This window comes from Diorhabda carinulata, chromosome 3, assembly GCF_026250575.1.
Source record: "Diorhabda carinulata isolate Delta chromosome 3, icDioCari1.1, whole genome shotgun sequence".
Classification (NCBI taxonomy): Eukaryota; Metazoa; Arthropoda; class Insecta; order Coleoptera; family Chrysomelidae; genus Diorhabda; species Diorhabda carinulata.
The window spans coordinates 16,316,403-16,339,750 of record NC_079462.1 but is presented as its reverse complement, the minus strand read 5'-3'; the positions used below and the strand labels follow the sequence as shown (position 1 = coordinate 16,339,750).

The 23,348-nt window shown below is 27.5% G+C and overlaps 2 protein-coding genes and 1 long non-coding RNA gene across 15 annotated transcripts in view; 1 reads left to right on the top strand and 2 right to left on the bottom strand.

The window, feature by feature from the left end:
- Window positions 1-23,348, top strand: part of LOC130891374 (tensin-1) — a 115,464-nt gene that overhangs the window by 10,522 nt on the left and 81,594 nt on the right. For all 13 annotated transcript variants that reach the window (XM_057796056.1, XM_057796044.1, XM_057796064.1 and 10 more), the window contains exons 2-3: window positions 17,646-17,766; window positions 19,041-19,078. In XM_057796056.1, coding sequence (XP_057652039.1) covers window positions 17,646-17,766; window positions 19,041-19,078 — 159 coding nt within the window. The remainder of the gene's footprint in view (window positions 1-17,645; window positions 17,767-19,040; window positions 19,079-23,348) is intronic.
- The window catches only part of LOC130891378 (uncharacterized), a 65,889-nt gene that overhangs the window by 29,960 nt on the left and 12,581 nt on the right, over window positions 1-23,348 (bottom strand). The window lies entirely within an intron of this gene.
- Window positions 9,170-11,558, bottom strand: LOC130891377 (15-hydroxyprostaglandin dehydrogenase [NAD(+)]-like). Its single transcript, XM_057796073.1, has 5 exons — window positions 11,426-11,558; window positions 10,451-10,577; window positions 10,287-10,393; window positions 9,534-9,874; window positions 9,170-9,483 (listed from the first exon to the last, which is right to left on the bottom strand). The coding sequence occupies exons 1-5, from the start codon at window positions 11,522-11,524 to the stop codon at window positions 9,342-9,344; spliced, it is 816 nt and encodes a 271-aa protein (XP_057652056.1). The 5' UTR covers window positions 11,525-11,558; the 3' UTR covers window positions 9,170-9,341.

Below are 23,348 nucleotides of genomic sequence, written 5' to 3'. Positions count from 1 at the left end.
ACACTTTTATTGCTGGATGTTCAGGCGTTATACGTAATAATATGTACTTAAAAAAGCCTAACTCTCTGGAAGACGCTATGGCTTATGTAGACGAATTTGAGAATTTCGAAAAACTTTATGGTCAATTTTACGAACCTAAAGTTAAATATAATAATAACAATGTTCAAATGAATCCATCAAGAAATAATAGAAACAATCAACATAATCATAATTCTTTCTACCGACAACCTAATAATAATAATTATGATAGATATAATAATTATGATAGATATAATAATAACAACTATTATAATGAAAGATATAATAATAATAATAACAATAATTTCCCTAGTCAACCTATAAACGTAAATCCAATACCGCAAAGAAGACAAAATTACCCAACGAATGCGCAAGTATTTGGTCCTAAAAAAAATGTTTTTCGCCCGAACCAAATACCTGTAAATCGTTTACCTAGACCAGAACCGATGTCAACGACATCGAGAAATTTTTCTGACAGACCTAGTAGACATATAAATAATAATTATAATAATAATAATACAAATAATAACAAATATTTCAAATCACGAAATAATCCAAATTTTACATCCGAAGAACTATATAATAATAATTACAAAAATAAAGAAGAAAAAGAAGAAGAAATAATTGATTTTCACCATTTATTTGAGTCCGACGAAGATAATAATCGAATCGTAAATTTTCGGAAAGAGCCTCGGGAAAAAGAATTAAACACAGAAGAAATAAATTTTACTCCTAATGATGCATTAACATATTTTGAAAATTTTATAGAATCTAACGAGTCAAAACCTAGTGAAAAAATAATTGAAATAAATTTTACATCTAATAATTCATCACCAAAAATTCAAAAATTGATAAAAATAAAAGAATCAGAATTAAATCATTGTAAAGAAATAAATGAAAAAGTAGAACTAGATCTTAGTAAATTATTTGATAAAGAAGAAAAAGATAAATTAAATGTAACAGAAAAGAATTCAGAAGAAAATATTATAATGGTAGAACAAATGAATAATAATATAAAAGGAGAATTAAATGTAGAATTACAATATACGGAATTAGATGAATTAAAAATGAATGAAAATGATAATGAAATTGAAGTAAAAGAAAATGTACTAGAATTAAACAGAGAAATAAATGAAATAAATAATAATATGACAAGGGACGAAAAAGATATAAATGATGTTATAAAAATAGATAATGATATATTAGAAAAAGAATGTTATATTATAAAATCTGAATTAAATACAAATATATTGGACATACAAAATAAAAATAATATGATTGATAAAAGAGAAATAAATAATGAAAATGACGAGGTTGAGATTAATTATGAAACAATTAACAAAGAATTTGATAGAAATAATAACGAAATAAGTCTAAAATATTTCAATAGAAAATTAAATGCTATACTAAATGAAAGTTTGATTGAAGAACTATTTTGGAAAATTAGATATTATCATTCAATGAAATGGTACGCAATTCAAGAAATTATAAAATGGATTTTTATGCAAAGAACTTTCTTATTTTTTACTATTATGTTGTAAGAATAGATAAGATTTAGATTCAATAGAAAATAAAATAAGTAAAATATAAAAAATTAAATTAGTAAACTTTTAGAAACTATAATAATAGAAAGTTATTATTAATTAGAGTATATATAAGAAATTTAATAATATAATTCATAACTTTGTTTATTCAACTAATGGGAAAAGAAAATAATATAAACATTCAAATTATAATCAGTATAACACAAATGAATCATTTAAAACAATACCTATAACTTTAAATGAAACCCTTAAAGCTCAACCATTTGAAATAAATCAATATGAAATTCACAACTTTAACTATTCAAAAGAAGATAAAAAACTAATTAACGAAAATTATAATTGGCACAAAACTTATAATTGACGCAAATATAAAATAGATAAAAGTAAATTAATCAAAACAAACCTATGAGTTCAGAAGATGTAGAAAACTTTATTAATAATTGTGAAATGTGTTAAATGAATAAATATAATATAAACCCTTCAATTAAATTTGATTTAATATATCAATGTTATTAAGATAGTAAACCTTTCATATTCAACAATAACGAGAAAATGTTTCTATTTATCTTACGGTCAAGCTTATTCAATGTCAAGTGTGAATGGAACTTCAGTTGTTGATAACATATTAAATTACGTTACTCATCATGGGTTACCTTATAAAATAACAGCTGACTGTGGTTCAGAATTTAAGAATAATGACCTACAAGACTTTTGCAAATTACACAAAATTGAGTTACATTATACTACGTCTAAAAATAGCAATTCTAATTCACCTGTTGAACGTTTTCATTCCAGTTTAATCGAACATTTTAGATGCATAAAAGACAATAATAACGATTTGACTCCTGATCAATTGATAAAACACTCAATATTAGCATATAATAATTCAATTCATTTGGTAACGCAATTCACGCCATTTGAAATTATTAAAGGCCATATAAATAACCCTGATCCATTCGATTTAGACGATCATTTAATAATATCTAATTACATACAAAATCACAAAGAAACCTCCAAATTATTATATGAAAAAATTAAAGATAGAAATGCTAACATTAAAGAAAAAATAATTAATAAGAGAAACGAAAATAGAAATGATCCCTTATCCTATGAAAATCAGAACATAGCCTACATAAAAACAAAATTTCGAGACAAGAAACTACCTAAATTCAAAAAAGCCGAAATTGTAAAAGATTCTGGCATATTACTAGAAACAAACAAAGGAACATATCATAAAAATATAATTAGAAAACCAAAAAATTAAAACAGAAAAATTGTTACAGATAATGAAGCCGACAATAGTATTAATGTTACTATTACTTTACAAGACGATCAAGACGGAAGACATAACAGTTACAAATGTAAATAACTTATTATTACCTATCAATTTAGGAACTAATAATCTTATACATACTAAACATACTTTCATCTACTATATAGATTTAGAATTCATTCATAAACAAATCAATAATTTAAAACAATATTATTATAACCTAAGAAATAATTTATCTCAAGCGAACGCAACAAATCCTATTTCATACTATAACTTAGCTGAACAATCTTTGAGTAGAACAGAAATTTTAATTAACACTTTAGATAAAAAATCAGAAAATATTTATCCACATTTACGATTGAAAAGAGGATTAATAAATGCAGTGGGAAAAATAGATAAATGGCTTTTTGGAACTTTAGATTCTGATGATGAAGAAAGATATAATAACGCTATAAATGTTCTACAACAAAATCAGAAACAAATAATTCACGAAGTTAATTTACAAATATCATTACATAAAAAATTAATTGATCATTATAACAAGTCGATTACGACTCTATGGGATAATCAACGGAAACTTTTTGATAATATAGAGAAATTTCACATTTCAATTGAAAACAAAATAATAACTTTAAATAATTTTATAACATTTCAAAGTACAATTGCACAAATTAATCTGGATTGTCAGAGTTTAATTACACTAATTGATAATATCGAGAATGCAATAACGTTTTCTAAACTAAATACAATTCATAGCTCAGTTATATCAAGCCAAGAAATTTTAGAAATGATAAAATATTTAAGCACCATTTATAATGAAGAACAAATACCAAAATTTAATAATATTTTGACATATTATCTCTTTCTTGGTTCACAAGTAACCTTTTCCAAATCTAAAATAATTTTTGCTACCCATGTTCCAATCCTTAAACCTAAAACCTATGAATTTTTCCATTTATACCCCGTAATTCAAAACCATACAATATTTATCCCTCCGCAACCTTACTTGGCCAGAAGTCAAAAAGAAGTTACTTTCATCAAAGAAGAATGCCCCGAATTAGAAGGAAAATATTATTGTAAAGAAACTTTCAAATTACAAGATAACTGTACTGTTGAACTTTTAAATGGACATTCCGGTAAAAATTGTGTTATTAGTGAAATTAATCTTCAAGAAACAATATTGGAACAAGTAACGAATGATGAACTTTTAGTGATTCCAAATTTAGAAACTGATGTAATTTCTAAATGTGTATCAGATCGCTATTTTAAATTAATGTATCCATCACTTATAAAAATTCCAAAAAATTGTAGTATTCAAGTAGGAAGTGAAATTTTCTCAACTAATGTACAAATTAAAAAAGGGAAATCAATAATACTACCGAAATTAAACTTTAAATTTTTGAATAATCAAATTTATAAATCCCCTAATTTAACTAATATAGATTTTAATAAATTGTATGAAATTAATAACATCGCTAAGAATATAAAACCAATTCACGAAATTTATAATCCACAAAGTCATGTATCGATAGGACTATTTACTGTAATAATAATAATTTGTATAATTTTAATGATATTTTGGATAATTCGAAAATATAAATATAAGTTTGTAAGAAAACAGAAAATAGAAGAAATGAAGAAAGAAGACATTGAATTAGAAGAGGAAAGAAAACAAAGGATGAAAAATACCTCCGTCATTTTTCATTCTTAGGGATGGAGGAGTTACATGCGAAGAATTCCTGAAGGACATTTTTAAAACAATACCATTGTATCAAATATGATAAACATCTATCAGCATTTATTCTATTTTTGTATCAAATAACGTAAACATGTATCAGCACTATTTTATTATAAATAAGATGTTTGTAAACAATTCGATGATATTTAATGTTTATAATTAGTTCGATCTTGAGATTAATTGTATTCATTCAAATATTCAAAAATAAAGTTTTTTAAAAATATATTTCGAAACCCGAAATATATAATTCGTAATTAGTATTTGTTTTCATAAAAAATTGATAGAAAAACTTTATCTAATCACCTTGACATCGACCTTGCATTTATCTATGGTTTTATTGTATAATAATATCTAGAATTTTCTACTGCTGTTTGGATTGAAAATGAAGTTACAAAATTTAGAGTATTGTTTCCCAAATTGGACTCTCTGGGAGAAAAAAAATCTTGAGAAACCACTTTGAGGACGGAAATTTTCTTTTTGTAACCAAATAAGTCTTCCAAGATCACGATCTACATTTTTTTTTAACTAAATTAACAACTCTACGTAAATATCGGGCGTTTTTAGCATTTCCGCATCTCTAATCTCGATGGTTGCTTAGGCTCTTACCCCTTTACCACTTTCCAAATTCCAGGCCCAGAAACTTAAACTCCATATAGTACGTGATGTTAAATCATTGGTATTTAGTCTTATTTCCAAAAATTATCTTTTTTTTTCGGTTGTGCACCCTTTGGGATCTTCCGCCCATATCCCCGGGTGAAGTTTATAGTTCTAAGAATGTACAAGGTTTGTTTTATGTAGGGCAGTTGGTTATTTCGTTTAAATAAAGTTTTAACGAAAGCTATGAATCGATTATTACAAATTTCGATTTGATCATATGGATACTAACAACTTGTAGTTTCAATATGGTGGCTTGAGCTCCACGTTATATTCAGGATATAGTCCCCTGGAGGCGATATGAACTAACCTTAAGTTCCAGAGGTTTTCAAAACCAACAGAATTATGGTAAATTGGATGTAAGTTGTATAATACTTATGAACGAACCTTGTACACATAAATGATTGAGTTTATAAAACTGTGTTTGTTATTATTTTTTGTAACGTTTAGTTCATATATTTAGCAAACAATAAATTCATTATTTATAAAATTGATGAAATATGGTAATCAACGAGATCGTATCAGATTTCATTTAACAAAACTGCTACTATATAATTTCTGAGAAGTGTAATTAATTTAAGTCATCGGTAACCACATTTCAAGGTTTCTCTTATACATCGTACATCAGTTTGAAGCTGACGTATCAAAATAAAAATATAAAAAAAGAATCAATTATTAGTTAATTGAGGTTATGTTTGTATTTAACGAATGTAGCGAAGTTTAGATATTTAAGGTAGTAACTTTTAAATAGAATTGACGATTATAGTGTATATAATAAATCGTATGATTGACAGATGACGCTGTCAATGTCAAATCTATATGAAGCACCAACTTTCAAAAGACTATGTGTCAAATTTCTTGACGTTTCTATTATTTATAAAAAGTGAAGATGATTTTGGCGAAAAATACGTTTTTTTAGTTAGTCACGTGATTCGCATATAACGTTTGAAAGATACCATAGGAATAATTTTTTATATTTGTTGTTATTTCAATTTGGAATTCCGATCGATTCGAAATTTAGGTTAAAAATTTATCAACAAAGTGTGAAATAAATCGAAAAAAAAAACGTTCACGCGTGTGACCACGTCTATTTTATGACTCGGTATATTTGATTTGTCGAGGGTATTTCACTGTTAGTCATGACAACATTAATACTTCATAAAATTACGTGTTAATAGGATGATACTACAGATTGTAATGGACCAAATGAGAATAAAACACAATTTTGTATGATTGTAATTAACCAATTGACAATAAATGCTGAATTTCGTCTAAAAATTTTGTTTCAACCATGTTACTATGTATTGTCATGAACCAAATGGCAATAAAATGCAACTTTGAGCAGTTAATGCAGTTTGGAACATAATAATAATCCAATCGACAATAAAAGGGAATTTCTAATTAAAAAATTTTTTTTGGAACAAGGTACTATGTACTGTAATGATCCAAATGACAAAAAAAACAATTTCCGGTACTTAATGTGGTTTGGAAAATAATACTCTCGACTGTAATGAACCAATTCGTAATAAAAGATCATTTTTGACTAAAAAGTTTGTTTGGAGGATCATACTATGGACTATAATGAACCAAATAACAAAAACACAATTTCGGGTACTTAATGAGGTTTGGAACATAATACTATCGATTGTAATAAACCGATAGGCAATAAGAGGTCATGTTTGACTAGAAAGTTTGTTTGGAGGATGATACTATGGACTGTAATGGACCAAATAACAAAAAAACACAATTTCCAGTAATTCATGTAGTTTGGAACATAATATTATCGACTGTAATAAACCAATTCGTAATAAAAGAAAATTTTTAACTGTAAATATTGTTTGGACATGATACTATAGACTATAATGAACCAAATAACAAAAAAAACACAACTTCCGGTAATTAATGCAGTTTAGAACATGATACTATCGAAAATAAATCTATTTCTTTGTCTGATGAAAAACTCCCTTCTGCAAGTAAAACTTAAAGATTAGGGGTGACATGAATAGCGTTGGTAGTTGAGAAAATAAAAGCAATTACGGAAATTTAGCGATGGCAACCATCAAAGTATGAGTAAGTACTTTGGATCTTAAGGTTTTTCCTTAACAAATTCCTCAATGTCTTTGCCTTCGATGAGGTCTTATCTTAACATAGAAATAACTTTCTACTCGACGTTTTTCATGTTTAAATATTCACGTGGGTTCCTTAGAACACTCGTTTTGAAAATGCTTGTCTGTACTACAACTTTTTTTCTTTTAAACCCCCGGTATAAACATTTTCTAACAGCGCGTAAATCAATTTGAGACAATTTTCGAAACAATTTGATAATGAACTCTAGAACTCCACGTGGAAGCTTTTTCTTCGTAGTACAATAAATTTTATTCGGAATTCGTTTTTACAACTTCCAATCGCACTTTTAAGTGTACTTTGGCCTCTAACTTGGAATTTTTGGGACTAAAATACGTTTAAAACAGTTCTGGATGAATATTTGATTGTGTTCTGGGATTTTTCATTCGTTACTTCTTTAAACGTTTCGTCGAAGTCCTCGAAAGAACTAAGTGCAATCCACACTCTCGCGAGTAACTTTGTGTATTGAAATTTTGGTTTTGGTAACAACGACGTGCAAGTGTGTATGATTTTTAAGTATGTATGTTTTCAAAAATAGAAATCTCGATCTTTAAATAAAAAATATTTCATAAAATTGAAGTCCACCCTGTATCGATACTCGTTTTGGCGGATTGGTATGTGGTACTGCCCACCTACACGATTATAACGAAACGTTCAAGCTCGCCGGAAGAGAAATTACAGAAAGTAGAATGGATCAACCGCAGACAAGACGTACAAAGAAAGTTCAAAGTCAAGGCTTCATCCATGTTTGTTTTAGAAAATTTAATTCCATAAAAGTTAATAGAGAATTATTTGATTTTGTATACCACATACGAAATACACAATGAGATTGACATCGCAAGAAAAATTAATGCGGTTTGGAACATAATACTATTGATTTTAATAAACCAATTCGTAATAAAAGATAATTTTCAACTGAAAACTTTGTGTGGAGCATGATACCATGGACTATGATGAACCAAATAACAAAAAAACACAATTTCGGGTACTTAACGCAGTTTGGAACATAATAATTCAATCAGCAATAAAAGGTAATTTCTGATAATAATTTCTTTTTTTGGACAGGATACTATGTACTGTAATGAACCAAATGACAAGAAACTACAACTTTAAGCAGTTAATGTAGTTTGGAACATGATATTATCAACTGTAATGAACCATTAAGAATAAAAGGTAATTTTTGATTAAAAACTTTGTTTGGAGGATGATACTATGGACTGTAATGGACCAAATAACAAAAAAACACAATTTCCGGTAATTAATGTGGTTTGGAACATAATATTATCGACTGTAATAAACCAATTCGTAATAAAAGAAAATTTTTAACCGAAAACTTTGTTTGCACATGATACGAGTACTATAGATTATAATGAACCAAATAACAAAAAACACATGTTCGGGTAATTAATGCAATTTGGAACATTAAATCATCGACTTTAATAAACCAATTCGTAACAAATATAATTTTCAACTGAAAACTTTGTTTGGACATGATACTATGGATTATAATGAACCAAATAACAAAAAAAACACACGTTCGAGTACTTAATGCAGTTTAAAACATAATACTATCGACTGTAATAAACCAATTGGCAATAAGAGGTCATTTCTGACTATTACTTTGTTTGGAGAATTATATTATGGACTATAATCGACCAAATAACAAAAAAACACAATTTCCGGTAATTAATGCAGTTTGGAACATAATACTATTGATTGTAATAAACCAATTGGCAATAAGAGGTCATTTTTTACTAGAAAGTTTGTTTGGAGGATGATACTATGGACTGTAATGGAACAAATAACAAAAAAACACAATTTCGGGTAATTAATGCAGTTTTTATAATTAAAAATTTTTTTTAATTAAATACTATGTACTGTAATGAACCAAATGATAGGAAAATACAACTTTGAGCAGTTAATGCAGTTTGGAACATGATACTATCAACTGTTATAAATCATTAGCAAAAAAGTTTAAACAAAAAATGTATCATTCCAAAGTGAAGTTTTTAAAATCGTTTTTTTCGGAAAAAAAATATTGGTAAGTCGGTTCGGAATTTTCTATTACCCAAAACGTACCATTAGGCGCTTTTTCTACAACTTTAACAGCTTCTTCACCAACAAATTCAGCACTGAAAAACCACGATGAACAAAAATAAGAAACAAAATTAATCAAATTTACCTTTGTATTTTAAGTTTCTTAAAACCATCATCGACTTCATATTCTTCACCAAGACCTAAATCCAACGATATATCTTGCGATACCTTAGATAAAATTCGCGTTTCTGTAAGTCCAGGACAAACGGCGACTACCCTTACTTTGGATCTGTTATAATGTACAGGGTGACCCCAACAACGCGTCAATCCCATCACCGCGTGTTTAGTAGACGCGTACACGGGGACGAAAGGAACGCACATGGTACCAAAAATAGAAGACGTGTTCAATATTACAGCTTCTCCATCTTGTTTATACAATCTTAAGTATTTATCCAAACCTAAGATCATGCCGTTCAACGTTCCTTTCTGCAAAAGGAACGCGTTTTTTAGACATTTTTTCTTATATCCAAAGTAATCTGCAGGCTGTACTGTATCTGGGCGGAAGCTCTTCCCAGTACAGCCTTCAGACTTTACAGTACAACAAGTCATTCACTTCTGCGACTTTAAATCTCGTGTCAAGTACATGCATCTAGGTTTTGGTCTTGAACTTTCTCTTTGGACAATTGGTTAATGAAATGCGGTGCTTGAGGACTGAAATCAGCTGTGAATATGTTTCAATGTCTTCTCCATAAACTGGAGAAGACGCAGAAAGTTTTACCAATTGGGGGATGGTTTGTAGGACAAAATAAGTTGAAAGAATTTAGAATTTATCGAAAAATTTACAATTTGTTAAAAAATAATCTTATATGAAGAAGATTTTGATGTTTAGGTGACTTACCAGATTGATATCAACTTCCAAAGACCAATTTTTGTCGTTCAATATACCGGCATTATTTATTAAAACGTCAATGTTGCCAAAATTCGAGAGAGTAACTTTGAAAACGTCTAAAAAAATATTGAAATGTTTCAAATTCGGAAGCATTTGATTATGGATTTACGTACTTTCGAAACTTTCTGTATCCACGACATCAGTTTTAACGAAAATAACTTTTCCTTCGCCGAATTCTATGTTTAAATTTTGTGTAACCTCTTCGCCAAGTTCGACATTAATATCTGCCAAACAAACGCCCTGGAAAATGAAAAGACAAAGAAACTGTTGACTTCCATGAAAATCAAACACTTTAAAGTGGATGGAAGTCAGAAAACCGTTGACTTTTATGTAAATCCAACACTTTGAAGTGGATCGAAATCCAAAAACTGTTGACTTTTATGTAAATCAAACACTTTGAAGTGGATAGATGTCAGAAAACTATTAACTCTTATGTAAATCCAACACTTTAAAGTGGATCGAATTCAAAAAACTGTTGACTTTTTTGTAAATCCAACAATTTAAAGTGGATGAAGTCAGAAAACTGTTGACTTTTATGTAAATCCAATACTTTGAAGTGGATCGAAGTCAGAAAACTGTTGACTTTTATGTAAATCCAACACTTTGAAGTGGATCGAAATCCAAAAACTGTTGACTTTTATGTAAATCAAACACTTTGAAGGTGATAGATGTCAGAAAACTGTTGACTCTTATCTAAATCCAACACTTTAAAGTGAATCGAATTAAAAAAACTGTTGACTTTTATGTAAATCCAACAATTTAAAGTGGATGAAGTCAGAAAACTGTTGACTTTTATGTAAATCCAATACTTTGAAGTGGATCAAAGTCAGAAAACTATTGACTTTTATGGAAATGGGAGCCAGTTTGCGAAAATTGGACAGAAAACTAAAAAAAATACGTAATCGAAAGATTGTAGATGAAAAATTGAAAAAATCGGCATCTAAATATTCTGAATTTCAACGAAACGACCAACGGAAATGACATCTTTATACTTTATTTTGTGTATATTGAATTAAATAATGTCATGACTTTTAAATTGAAATAAGTATTAAAAATTTTATTTCCGCTTGAAAAAAATGAATTTTTACCTGAACACCTTTCCTTAACATGACTTTACATATGGCTAAACCAATTCCGGACGCCCCCCCGGTTATAATAACAATTTTATTTTTCAATACGAACACCATATTTGCATTAGAACGCAACAACGTATTTTCTATAACTGTTGCTAAATAAAATTATCAATTTTATATACAATCAATGTTTTCATTAAATTTTATTCATTAAAAAGATAAGGAAAATTTTAAAGAAACTTATTGATATTATTGAAAAAAAAATAAGTGACCTTTAATCGCTTAAATAAATTACGTAAATTTGATATTGATAATCGAAAGCTTTTCAACCAACCCTTGTATATTATACGTGTGTAGTGCCATATTGAGTAAATCTCGAAACAAAATTAATAAATTGACATTATTTAATGTAAATTTGTTATACTTTAGTTTAAGTACAACCCTGTCTTTTCTCCCACATCGAATACCAGATGCAAACACACAAGGTCGAAGTAAGCAAGCATCAAATAACAACAATACACAATGCACATTTACCTTCTGCCTTTTTGGAGTACAAAACGCTGACTAATGAGGCACACGTGGCCCTTAATACCTGCTACTCTTTGTAGATATACCATATGCCCTATTCAACGTATTTTCAATTTAAATTTTATACGAAAATTTCTAATATGAACAACAAATTTTATTAGTTTAAAGCTAATTAGTTCATTAATTAGATAATTCTTAAAAGGATTTATTAATGAAAATAAAAGATAACATTTTATTAACTTTATAACTATATTTACTTTACGATAAATAATAAGTTATTTATATGTTGACAACTGGCAACATTGTATGTTGCTGGGTGAAAATGACAAATAATATTACTTTTGTTTACGAAACAACTTGTGTGAGAATTTAAATTTTAATAATGGAATATGAATTCTAACAAAGTTATTTTTTAATTTATTAGATTGTATCAAAATTTATAGTAAAATTCGAAGAACTTAAACATATTAGTCGTTATAATACACCGATATAAATGTAATTTTTTGACAAATGACTTTTCTGCCAGACATATTATAATCGATTATGCCATTAGTTACTGTCATCATTGGTTAATTCGACCACCAGCAGATCGAGTTAAGCTTTGTCACAAGGTTTTATTTGATTTACATACTACAACATAGACATACAACAATATATTTAACCTATGGAGTGTAGAGAAGGAGGAACATCTCTGGGTTAAAAAATGTGAGCTGATTTTTGATGGGAAAATAGGTGGCGCTGATTATAGAGGGTATTCGCTTGAATTTTACGCGCTGATTTGAAAATAACTGTATAGTAATACTTTAAATAATGCACCGTGATAATGAAATTAATAGTATTAAAATAATGAAACGATTAACAAAACAGAATCTCGTTAGTCTCGATATAGTAAGTGTCTAACTTCAGATCTCAATCCCATAGTACAATCAGCGCCACGTATTATCCCTACAGAATTCAGACCATATTTTAAACGTACCGTCCATAAGAGATGTTCCTCCTTCTCTACACTCCATAATTTAACCACTACAAGTAGATGAATCATTTATAATTCTTCTTTTTTATACATTGTAATTGGTAGTATCGTCTCCGTATACATCTACTTTTATTGAAAATATTTTCTAACTTCTTGTTTAGTAGATCAATTTAAAAATACTATAGTATTCATATGATTTTAACAAATCAATCAATACAAACTTTCTTTTTTTACACTATTTCAGATACTTGATTTATATATTATTACATATACGTACTTAACCACACTTATAATTCTTCTTTTTTATAGATTAATAGTCTAGTATCGTTTCAATAAATATATATGAACTTCTATTGAAATGATATTGTTGTTATAGAATAGACATTCTCAAAATATTCCTTTCGAAATTTTAATGATGAGATACTTTATGTATGATTTAATACATATAAAATCAGTATATTATCATCATCTAAAATAACGCCCAGTTTGCTTCTAGAATAAGATTATATTCAATTGTCATAGAAACACAGATGTGGGTGTATATATGAAATTTTTTTTTGTGTGTAAATTACCACAGATTCTTAAACATTTTTTGAAGATCGTAAACGTGAATTTTTGATGTTTGCCTAACTTCGACCTTGTGTTTTTGCATCTGGTATTGGGAGAAAAGGCAGGGACGAACTTACTCTATATTAAATATAAGATTTAGTGACTTCAGATAACATATACATTCAGATTTTACGTCGCAGGTTTTATCGAAATTCGTTTGCTGAATTAACTTCGTTTTGTAGTTCCACGGTGTATTAATTACCAACCGTCGCCATTATTCTTTAAGTGATGCAGTTTAGAATAAAAAAACCACATTTCGTAGAAATCTTTCCACTGGAAATTCAAATCTAAGTAAATTTACATTCTCCGCTAGTTGATTTACAATGTAAATTGTTTGCAATTGTTCGAGAAAATCAAATAGCGTGTAATTATTTTTTCCAGCGGTTGGGGAGTAAATCGATTAAAGATTTCTTCTCGTTTTATTATTTTCAATCAACGTATTATGAAATTATCGATAGACAACTTTTTTATATCATATTCTCGACAAATCTTTCACAGATATTAAATTTATAATTAAATATTGACAGTTGACAGAATTGTCAGTTGTCTCAACTTCTAAAAACTAAATTTCCTAAGTACTAATTAAACATTTTACGTTGATTTCATTATTAGACAAAATATTTTTCATATTAGTTTGGATGAAATAGACTCCGACTAATAAATATAGAAAGACATAATTCATTGGAAATTAAATGAACATTTCAAAACGTGCGTGGCTAAAAGCCACCGTGACATTAAAAAAAATCTTATAAAAACGACGGTTTATCACCGTGCATTTCAAGTCCCTCGATACGCCCAAGCCGAAAAAAACTTTTGAAGGCTCAATTTGGGAGGCAAATGACGGTTATTAAGTTTGACTTATGTGAGAATATTAGTTTTTCAACGTCTAGGTATTAGAATAAATAAATTTGGAGTAGAAAATTTTTCATTAAATATTTTAAAGCATATTTTCACTTTCTACTTCATTAAGAACAAGAAACGCTAAAATGTAAAAAACATAAGTTATAAAACGGTAATGATTAACTTCTTATTGAATTAGATTATATACAGTGTGTTTACATAAATTCGTATAGGTAACTTTTTTATTTTCAAGTTTTCGAAAACAAACAAGTTATTCTTTATAAAAAATTCTACATGATCTAAAACCTAAAATACAACCATCAGATATGAAAATTTAGTAGTCGTATACGAGGTTTATCAAAAAATATGATATCGCTTCAAGAGTAAAGTACCTTTATTTTGGAAAATTTCGAAAATTATTAAGAAAAAAATATTTAGAATTGAAAAGAAATCATAGATATTCACATATATTTATTTAAATTTATTTAATTTCACACATTAATGCGTAAAAAAAATTCCATAAATCGATAATTAGTGTTAACACACTGTATATTTAAAGGGAGTTTATAATTTGGAATAAATTTCTTTATTAATTACATTGTTAAAAAAATAATTAGAAAAAAAAGTTCTCCATGGTATTTGATCCAGAACCGTACGTATTTCAATCCTATACATAACCCACTACGCCATTTTTTCTTTTAGTAAAAATAAAGAATATTCATGTAAAAGTAGTACTTAAATTTTTCAACTTTAATATAAATAAAAATCAAGTAATACTTAATATTTCTAATTTAGTAAACACTATATGCATAATTATAATACGTGAAAATTTGGATTGGAAATGGGTTTTTGAATACATTCCACATTGTAGACCCTTCCTGTATACTTTTACCGATTTTTTCACTCACATGGTATGAACAATGTGAAGTTTTCGTACTCAAAACAAAATTTCTAGATTAGATACATTTTTAAATAAATGATTTCAATTTACCTTTTTCGAATATACATAAATCACTTTTTTATGGTAATAATTATAAAAGAGAACGTAAAAATTATCATTTATGTTGATAGAAAATTATTTTGTGCCTAGGTATTTCATAAATTATATTATTATTCTCGAAATACGTAACGGTAATAAACTTTTAAACATAGTTTATTTATCACTTTCATGATGGAAGATAAAAAAGCAAACAACAAAATGTACAAGTCAATCTAACGTTCCGCTACTAGTATGCAGATGGCGCTACCATAATTTTTATTTAAAATTAGAAATTTGTAATTATACGTTGAAGGACTTCGATTTAAAAACAAATAACTATTGAAAAAATCTACTAGAAATGATATGAGCAATTTTAATACATGTATACGACGCGTATGAAAGATAAAAATCTTTAAAAGAAGAATCGTATATACATTGCCATTAATTATCCAATGTCAAACAAGATCACTTAATTTGTTAAAGATGGTATTAAAAAATTTTTGTGAAGGCAAAACAGATGATATAATCATTTTTTTCTCTCAATCGAGATACGCTCATAAACTTAATAAACCGATTAAGGATGTTAGCAATTTATTTTAATTTAGTCCTGTTTTTATATGTATTCATGGATCGGATTTTTTTTTTAATAAACTTTTAGTTGACACGAAAAATTTCATTAATTAGAAGATGTTTTATTATAATTTGAAAATTATTTAATAAGAAAAACTTGTATAAGGCTAACAGATGATAAAAGAATTTAATCACACCGCGATTCGAACCCGAATCACCCGCGAGATAATCTTGAACACATTCTACTATTTCCAATCGGCTCATACTTACTTTACTCAATATATATATATATATATATATATATATATATATATATATATATATATATATATATATATATATATATATATATATATATATATATTTTCAAAACGTAATTACTTTAAAAAAAAATTATAAAAGCAGCTCTTAAACTTTTCAACTTTGATATAAACCTCATCCCAAAATACCAAAAATAAATCCTTCTACAATAATGATTATAATGTACGTCGACTGTTTTTACAATACCACACTAATGTTGTTGAGAGAAAAGCTTCGAGATAAAATGATAAAATGGACGTTATCTATAAAGCTTTCAGGAAAACACAATAGTCGTTTGTTATTCAGTATCAATCGGCTTTTATTTATTTTGTTTAGTTACCACATAGTGTCATAATTTAATAGTTTTTATTTATTATAAATATTCAACCTCAATATCGACAATTCAAGATGGCCGATAAACAGTCAGATGATACTTCGAATTGACATTTCGATATTCAATATATAAGAAAAATAGTTTTTCGAAATTTAATCTTACAAACGAATGCTTGTACGTTATATTGATTTTATTTTTTTTATTTTGACATTCCTTTTTGATTCTTCAACTAACAATAGAAATACTAGAGATTAAACTCATATTTTCAACACTGTAGATCGATGTTTATTTTTAATTATGATAAACACAATCAGTAATTGAACTTATAATTGTTGTTAACAATAATAAAGCAAAAATAATTGCTCATACATGATAATGAGACTATCGGTTTGTTTCAAAGAAAATAAAATAATTCAATATCATTTAATATGTCCTATTCATACAGTAAAATTTATAACTTTCTCGATAACTTAAAGATCGACAAAACAATAGTTGCACTGAGAAAAATGGTTTCGAATGCGGAAGAGTGTTAAATTATAGATAATTTTTGATTCAAGTGTATTATTATTGTATTTTTTTTTTGTTTTCATAGTTTATTACGTGTTAATATGAACTTTCAGATTTAAAACAGTATTTTTTAGAATCGATTCTGTTGGAGAAACCAATTTTTGATCAATATAATTATCTAAACTCCAAATATTGACCAAAATAAATGAAAAAAAAATCGTGTTTGACACTATTTTCGTTGTGAATTCCAATTTTCCATACTGAAGTTTGAGATAACCAATTTTTGATAAATATATCTCCAAAAAGTCGATTTTTCACCATATTATTATTGGTGTAGATATCTTAGATGTCTTGGGGACAAAAAAAATCAATTTAATCGTAGAAAAACCACATTAAATGCATAAGAGTCAATTTTTACAAAATTAGAACGTGGAATCTTAGATGAGCCAATTTTTAAACAAATCAAATGTAGAAAAACCAATTTTTGGTCCAACTAATGTCATAAAATTTATTTTTGACCATATTGAATCTCGAAATAGTCGATTTTCTGCCGGAATAACTTAGAAATTTCAATTCACTTTTACATTATTTTCAGAACGAAGAAAATGGTGGTAGCCTTTCTCAAGGTCACGCTTTCAGATGTAAAACTTTCAGGAAACCCAGACCATGTCATCTTTGTCATCAACCAATCCTCAACGAAGGTTCGTGCTGTAGAGGTAAGACAACTATTTTTCAAAATCTTTGTACGCCACTGCTTTCGGTAATAAAACACCAATACCCTCCCAAATATGCAGGGGGTCTTTCAACGGTCAAACATCTTATTTGATACAGAGATGGCCCCAGGAACAACTTAGAATGTATAAAAATGTTCTAGAAGAATTTAAAATACGTTGCAATTGTTCTGGAACAGATTATAATGTCTTAAATTTGTTCCGGAACAATTTGGAATTCTCATAAAATCGTCTAGAATTATAACGTTTTAAAATTATCATGGAAGCTTTTAGAATCTTTTAAAATGATTTTTGTACGATTTAGAATGTTCTAAAATGAACTAGAACATTCTAGAATGTACAGAAATTAACTAGAACAATTTATAATCTTATGAATTGACTTTTAAACCATTTACAATTTCATAAAATCACTTGGAACAATTTATAATGTCATAAAACCGTTTCGGAATTATTAGGAATGTTTCAGGATCATTTGGAACAACTTAGAATGTATAAAAATGTTCTGGAAGAATTTAAAATACGTTGCTATTGGTCAGGAACAGATTATAATTTTTTAAATTTGTTCCGGAACATTATGGAACTCTCATAAAATCGTCTAGAACCATTAATAACGTTTTAAAATTGTCCTGAGAGCTTTTGGAATATTCTAAAATGGTTTTGTACGATTTAGAATCTTCTAAAATGAACTAGAACAATTTAGAATATACAGAAAGTATTTAGAACAATTTATGTTTTAAATTAACTTTCAAACCATTTATAATTTCATAAAATCACTTGGAACAATTTATAATGTTCAAGAATTATTAAGAATGTCCTAGAAGGATCTGGAACAACTTAGAATGTATAGAAATGTTTTGGAACAATTTATAATGTGCTGGGATTGAGCTGGAACAAATTGAAATGTTTTCAATTGGTCCCGGAACGGTTTAGAATGTTCAAGTATTGTTTTACACAACAACTTCTAGTCGGACACTGCCGACTAAGACGTCACTTTCACACCTGGGTAAACCCCACTACCTGCCTAACGACAATTAACTAAAAAAACTAAATTTTCGTAAATATTTTGGAGAATAAATGAAAGTGTAAAAATATAAGAATAGAAACATTGAAATTTTTCGATTTCAATATTTACTAGATTAGAATACGCATACACTACTCTGGTGAGGTGCAAAATCATTCAAATCGGTATGTTTATATATGAAATTTGAAGGGTATTAATATTTAAATAACATGTGAATATTAATTTTTTATTTTTTCAGTTTGCAAGTATGTTTGTCACAAGGTCTGCGAGAGTAAGGTAAGTCAGTTTTATTCAACGTTGCCAGAATGTATGTAAAATCTTTAAAACCCTTGTATTTGATATACAGTATGCCTCAAAGCTAGATATTGTTGATTACGTCTCAGACAATCAAATTTATTAAACTAAAAATCCATCAGCCTCAAAGAATTTAAAGTATGATTAATAATTATAACGAAAAAGTTAATTTAATTTACAATTACCATCTAAGACAGGATCGTTTCGAATCTGAACTTATACAAGAACACGTATTCTATATAAAAATAAGCGTTTCTTTACAAATCTCCCCCGTATATCAATTTAGCGTTCGAAAATATTTTATATTATCTTAAAATCCTTTTACTTTACTCTTGTTTTATTTTTAACACCTTAACTGCCGTTTTTAGACGATTTAAACTTTAAATATATATAGGGTGTTTCATTTAAAAGTAAATTATAAATTTTATATCAATCGATGCGAGGGTGGCTACTTAAGTTTAAAATCGCATTAACTTAGCGAATAGCGGAACGTATTTAAGTCTTCGTTTGCTAGAAGTGCTGTACGTAATTTACTTTTGATAATTAATTTCTTTGGATTTAATCACCTAGATGTTAGATTAATAGCTGGGAGGTAAACGCCTGCTCGGTGATGGTGGATTTTCATGAAAATATCGTTTGGAGTAGGTACTAATTAGTTTGCTAATATCAGAGAGAGTTCGCTAATAAATATACGAGGGGCGTAAAAGATATTTTTGTCGTCCCAGAAGATGATGTTATTAACGTGAAAATAAAGAAAGCTGATTTTAGACAAAATTGTATATTGGGAAGATAATTTTTTCTATAATTAGTCTTAATAAGTTCACGTTTATGCTAACCACAATTTTTTGTTGATGGAAATGAGCAATTTTTTCAAAAAATATGTAAAAACAGCCAATTTTGACTCAATTATGAATGAAAATAGCAGTTATGACACAGATAATCTTAGAAAACTCAATTTGTTATGGGAACATGCTTAAAAATAACCAAGTTTTCGAAAAATGACTAAAAACAGGTAATTTTTGACTCAATTAAAAATGGAAATAGCAGTTTTGACACAAATAATCTTAGAAAACTCAATTTGTGATGGAAATATGCTTGAAAATAACCAATTTTTTCGAAAAGTAAGTAAAGACTGCCAATTTTTTCAAAAAAATTATTAAAAACTTCAATTTTTGACACAAATTATCTTAGAAAGCCCAACTTGTGATGAAAATATGCTTAAAAATGAACAATTTTTTCAAAAAATTACCAAAAACTGCCAATTTTTGACCAAATTATACATGAAAATAGCAGTTTTGACACAGATAATCTTAGAAAACTAAATTTTTTTTCAAAATAATAACTCCAATTTTTGACACAAATTATCTTAGAAAGCCCAATTGTGATGGAAATATGCTTAAAAATAACCAATTTTTACAAAAAGTAACTAAAGACAGCCAATTTTTCTAAAAAAATTACTAAAAACTCCAATTTTGGACACAAATTATCTTAGAAAGCCAAATTTGTGATGAAAATATGCTTATAAATAACCAATTTTTAAAATATGATTAAAAACAGCCAATTTTTGACCAAATTATACATGAAAATAGCAGATTTGACACAGATAATCTTAGAAAACTAAATTTTTTTTCAAAATAATAACTCCAATTTTTGACACAAATTATCTTAGAAAGCCCAATTGTGATGAAAATATGCTTAAAAATAACCAATTTTTACAAAAAGTAACTAAAGACAGCCAATTTTTCCAAAAAAATCACTAAAAACTCCAATTTTGGACACAAATTATCTTAGAAAGCCAAATTTGTGATGAAAATATGCTTATAAATAACCAATTTTTAAAATATGATTAAAAACAGCCAATTTTTGACTAAATTATGAATGAAAATAGCAGTTTTGACACAAATAATCTTAGAAAACTCAATTTGTGATGGAAATATGCTTGAAAATAACCAATTTTTCCAAAAAGTAACTGAAAATAATCAATTTTTTCAAAAAAATAACTAAAAACTCAAATTTTTGACACAAATTATCTTAGAAAGCCAAATTTGTAATGAAAATATGCTTAAAAATAACCAATTTTTCAAAAAATGACAGAAAACTGCCAATTTTTGACAAAATTATACATGAAAATAGCAGTTTTGACACAGAATATCCTAGAAAACTCAATTTGTGATGGAAATATGCTTAAAAATAACCAATTTCTTTAAAAAGTAATTGAAGACAGCGAATTTTTTCTAAAAAATAACTAAAAACTCCAATTTTTGACACAAATTATCTTAGAAAGCCCAATTTGTGATGAAAATGTACTTAAAGATAACCATTTTTTCAAAAATCGACTAAAAGCAGCTAATTTTTGACTTAATTATAAATGAAAATAGCAGTTCTGATACAAATAACTTAGAAAACTCAATTTGTGAAGAAAATATGCTTAAAAATAACCAATTCTATCAAATGTGAACTAAAAACAGCCAATTTTTTCAAAAAATTAGTAAAAACTGCCAATTTTAGACTAAATTATACATGAAAATAGTAATTTTGATACAAATAATCTTAGAAAACTCAATTTGTGATAAAAATGTGCTTAAAAATAACCAATTTTTCAAAAAATGACTAGAATCAGCCAATTTTTTGAAAAATTAACAGCCAATTTTTGACTAAATTATAAATGAAAATGGCAGTTTTTGACACAAATAATCCTATGAAAGCCCAAATGGTGATGCTTTCGAATAACCAATTTCAGCCAATAATAACTAAAAATAGCGAATTTCCGTATAAACTAAACTAAAAAAAAAAACAAATTAAAGACCCAATGAACATAGGGCCAATTTTTGACCATTCTAATGGAAGTAATCTCGATTTTTCATCATGTTGAACGTGGAAAAGCAAATTTTTGTACGAAATAACTCAAATGCCAAATATTTCTAGATACTGTGGAATATACAGTTTGTCTCATTCCAAAAACACGTTTCGAAAATGTCGATAGTGAGATAATAAATTACGACCACAAAAATATTTCATACACGTGATTAATTATTATTTTATACAACCAGATGTCGTTGATCATTACTCGTTTTTTCTACTATGTATCCTGTTAATTATAGTTTGAATAAATAATAAGTATTTAAATAATTCGAATATAAATTTTATGAGTGCCCCTCATATATCAATTAGATTTTCATCTGTGTAATCGAGCACTCCCCGATATGGAACAGATGTATATAAATGACCATTAAATAGTGACACCATTAACTATTCAAATCAATAAGGAAGTTCATGGATAATTTAGAAATTCAATTGGTACTGTCCCAGTGCACAATCACGCACATGAATCACATTATGCTAAGTACTTAACATGCCTGTCTACTATAAAATTTCTTCAGAATATTGATGATCGTACAACTGACAACTGGACTATAAATGGCTACCGAATATATTTTTAAAAATAACGTTAAATTCATTATACATATTTATTTGATTAAATCAATAATTCATTAACTCGAATTGATTATTCCAATATAATTTTCATAATTCCATTTCCCCACATTTAATAATCAATCATTTTCAGTATTAATAATTTTCGATAATAATAAAATGATTAACAATGGACGACGAACTAACAATTTATAAAATCAGGTGATAATATCTACAGTTTCCTGTTGGTTTAATTTTACCACGGAGTTTCAATACAACCTCTCGCGAATAGATGGCGATGATAATAATAAAATATATTTTATTAAATTACTTTTTGTTATTGAAATATAAGTTAAATACAACTATTTTGTAAATTTATTATTTTTTATGAATATAAAATTGATATTTTTTATTATAGTAAATAAAAATATTGTTTAAAAACGTCAATATTTGAAGTTAAAAATTCAAGACATCGCCGCCATATTGTAAACATATCTATTTTGACTTGTAAATTTTAGGTTATACGTCTTAATAAGTAATTATTTTGATTTTTAAATATTATGACGTACTTCACTGGTACGTCCTTGACAGGAGGGCGAGGTAGACTGCTTGGCATTTATGTCGGAACAACCGCAAACGTAACAGTACGACGCAAAAAGTGGAAGTCGTACTATAACAGCTATTACCCAATAAGCAGGTAACTACTTACATTTCGTACCCGGTTCGGTAAATCGAGGATATTGACTTTACCAGGACAAGGATGCGGTACGATACGGTAGCGTTCCAGAAATTTCTTTTTTTCTACATTATTATTTTAGACGAGAAATTCTTTCTGGTTTTA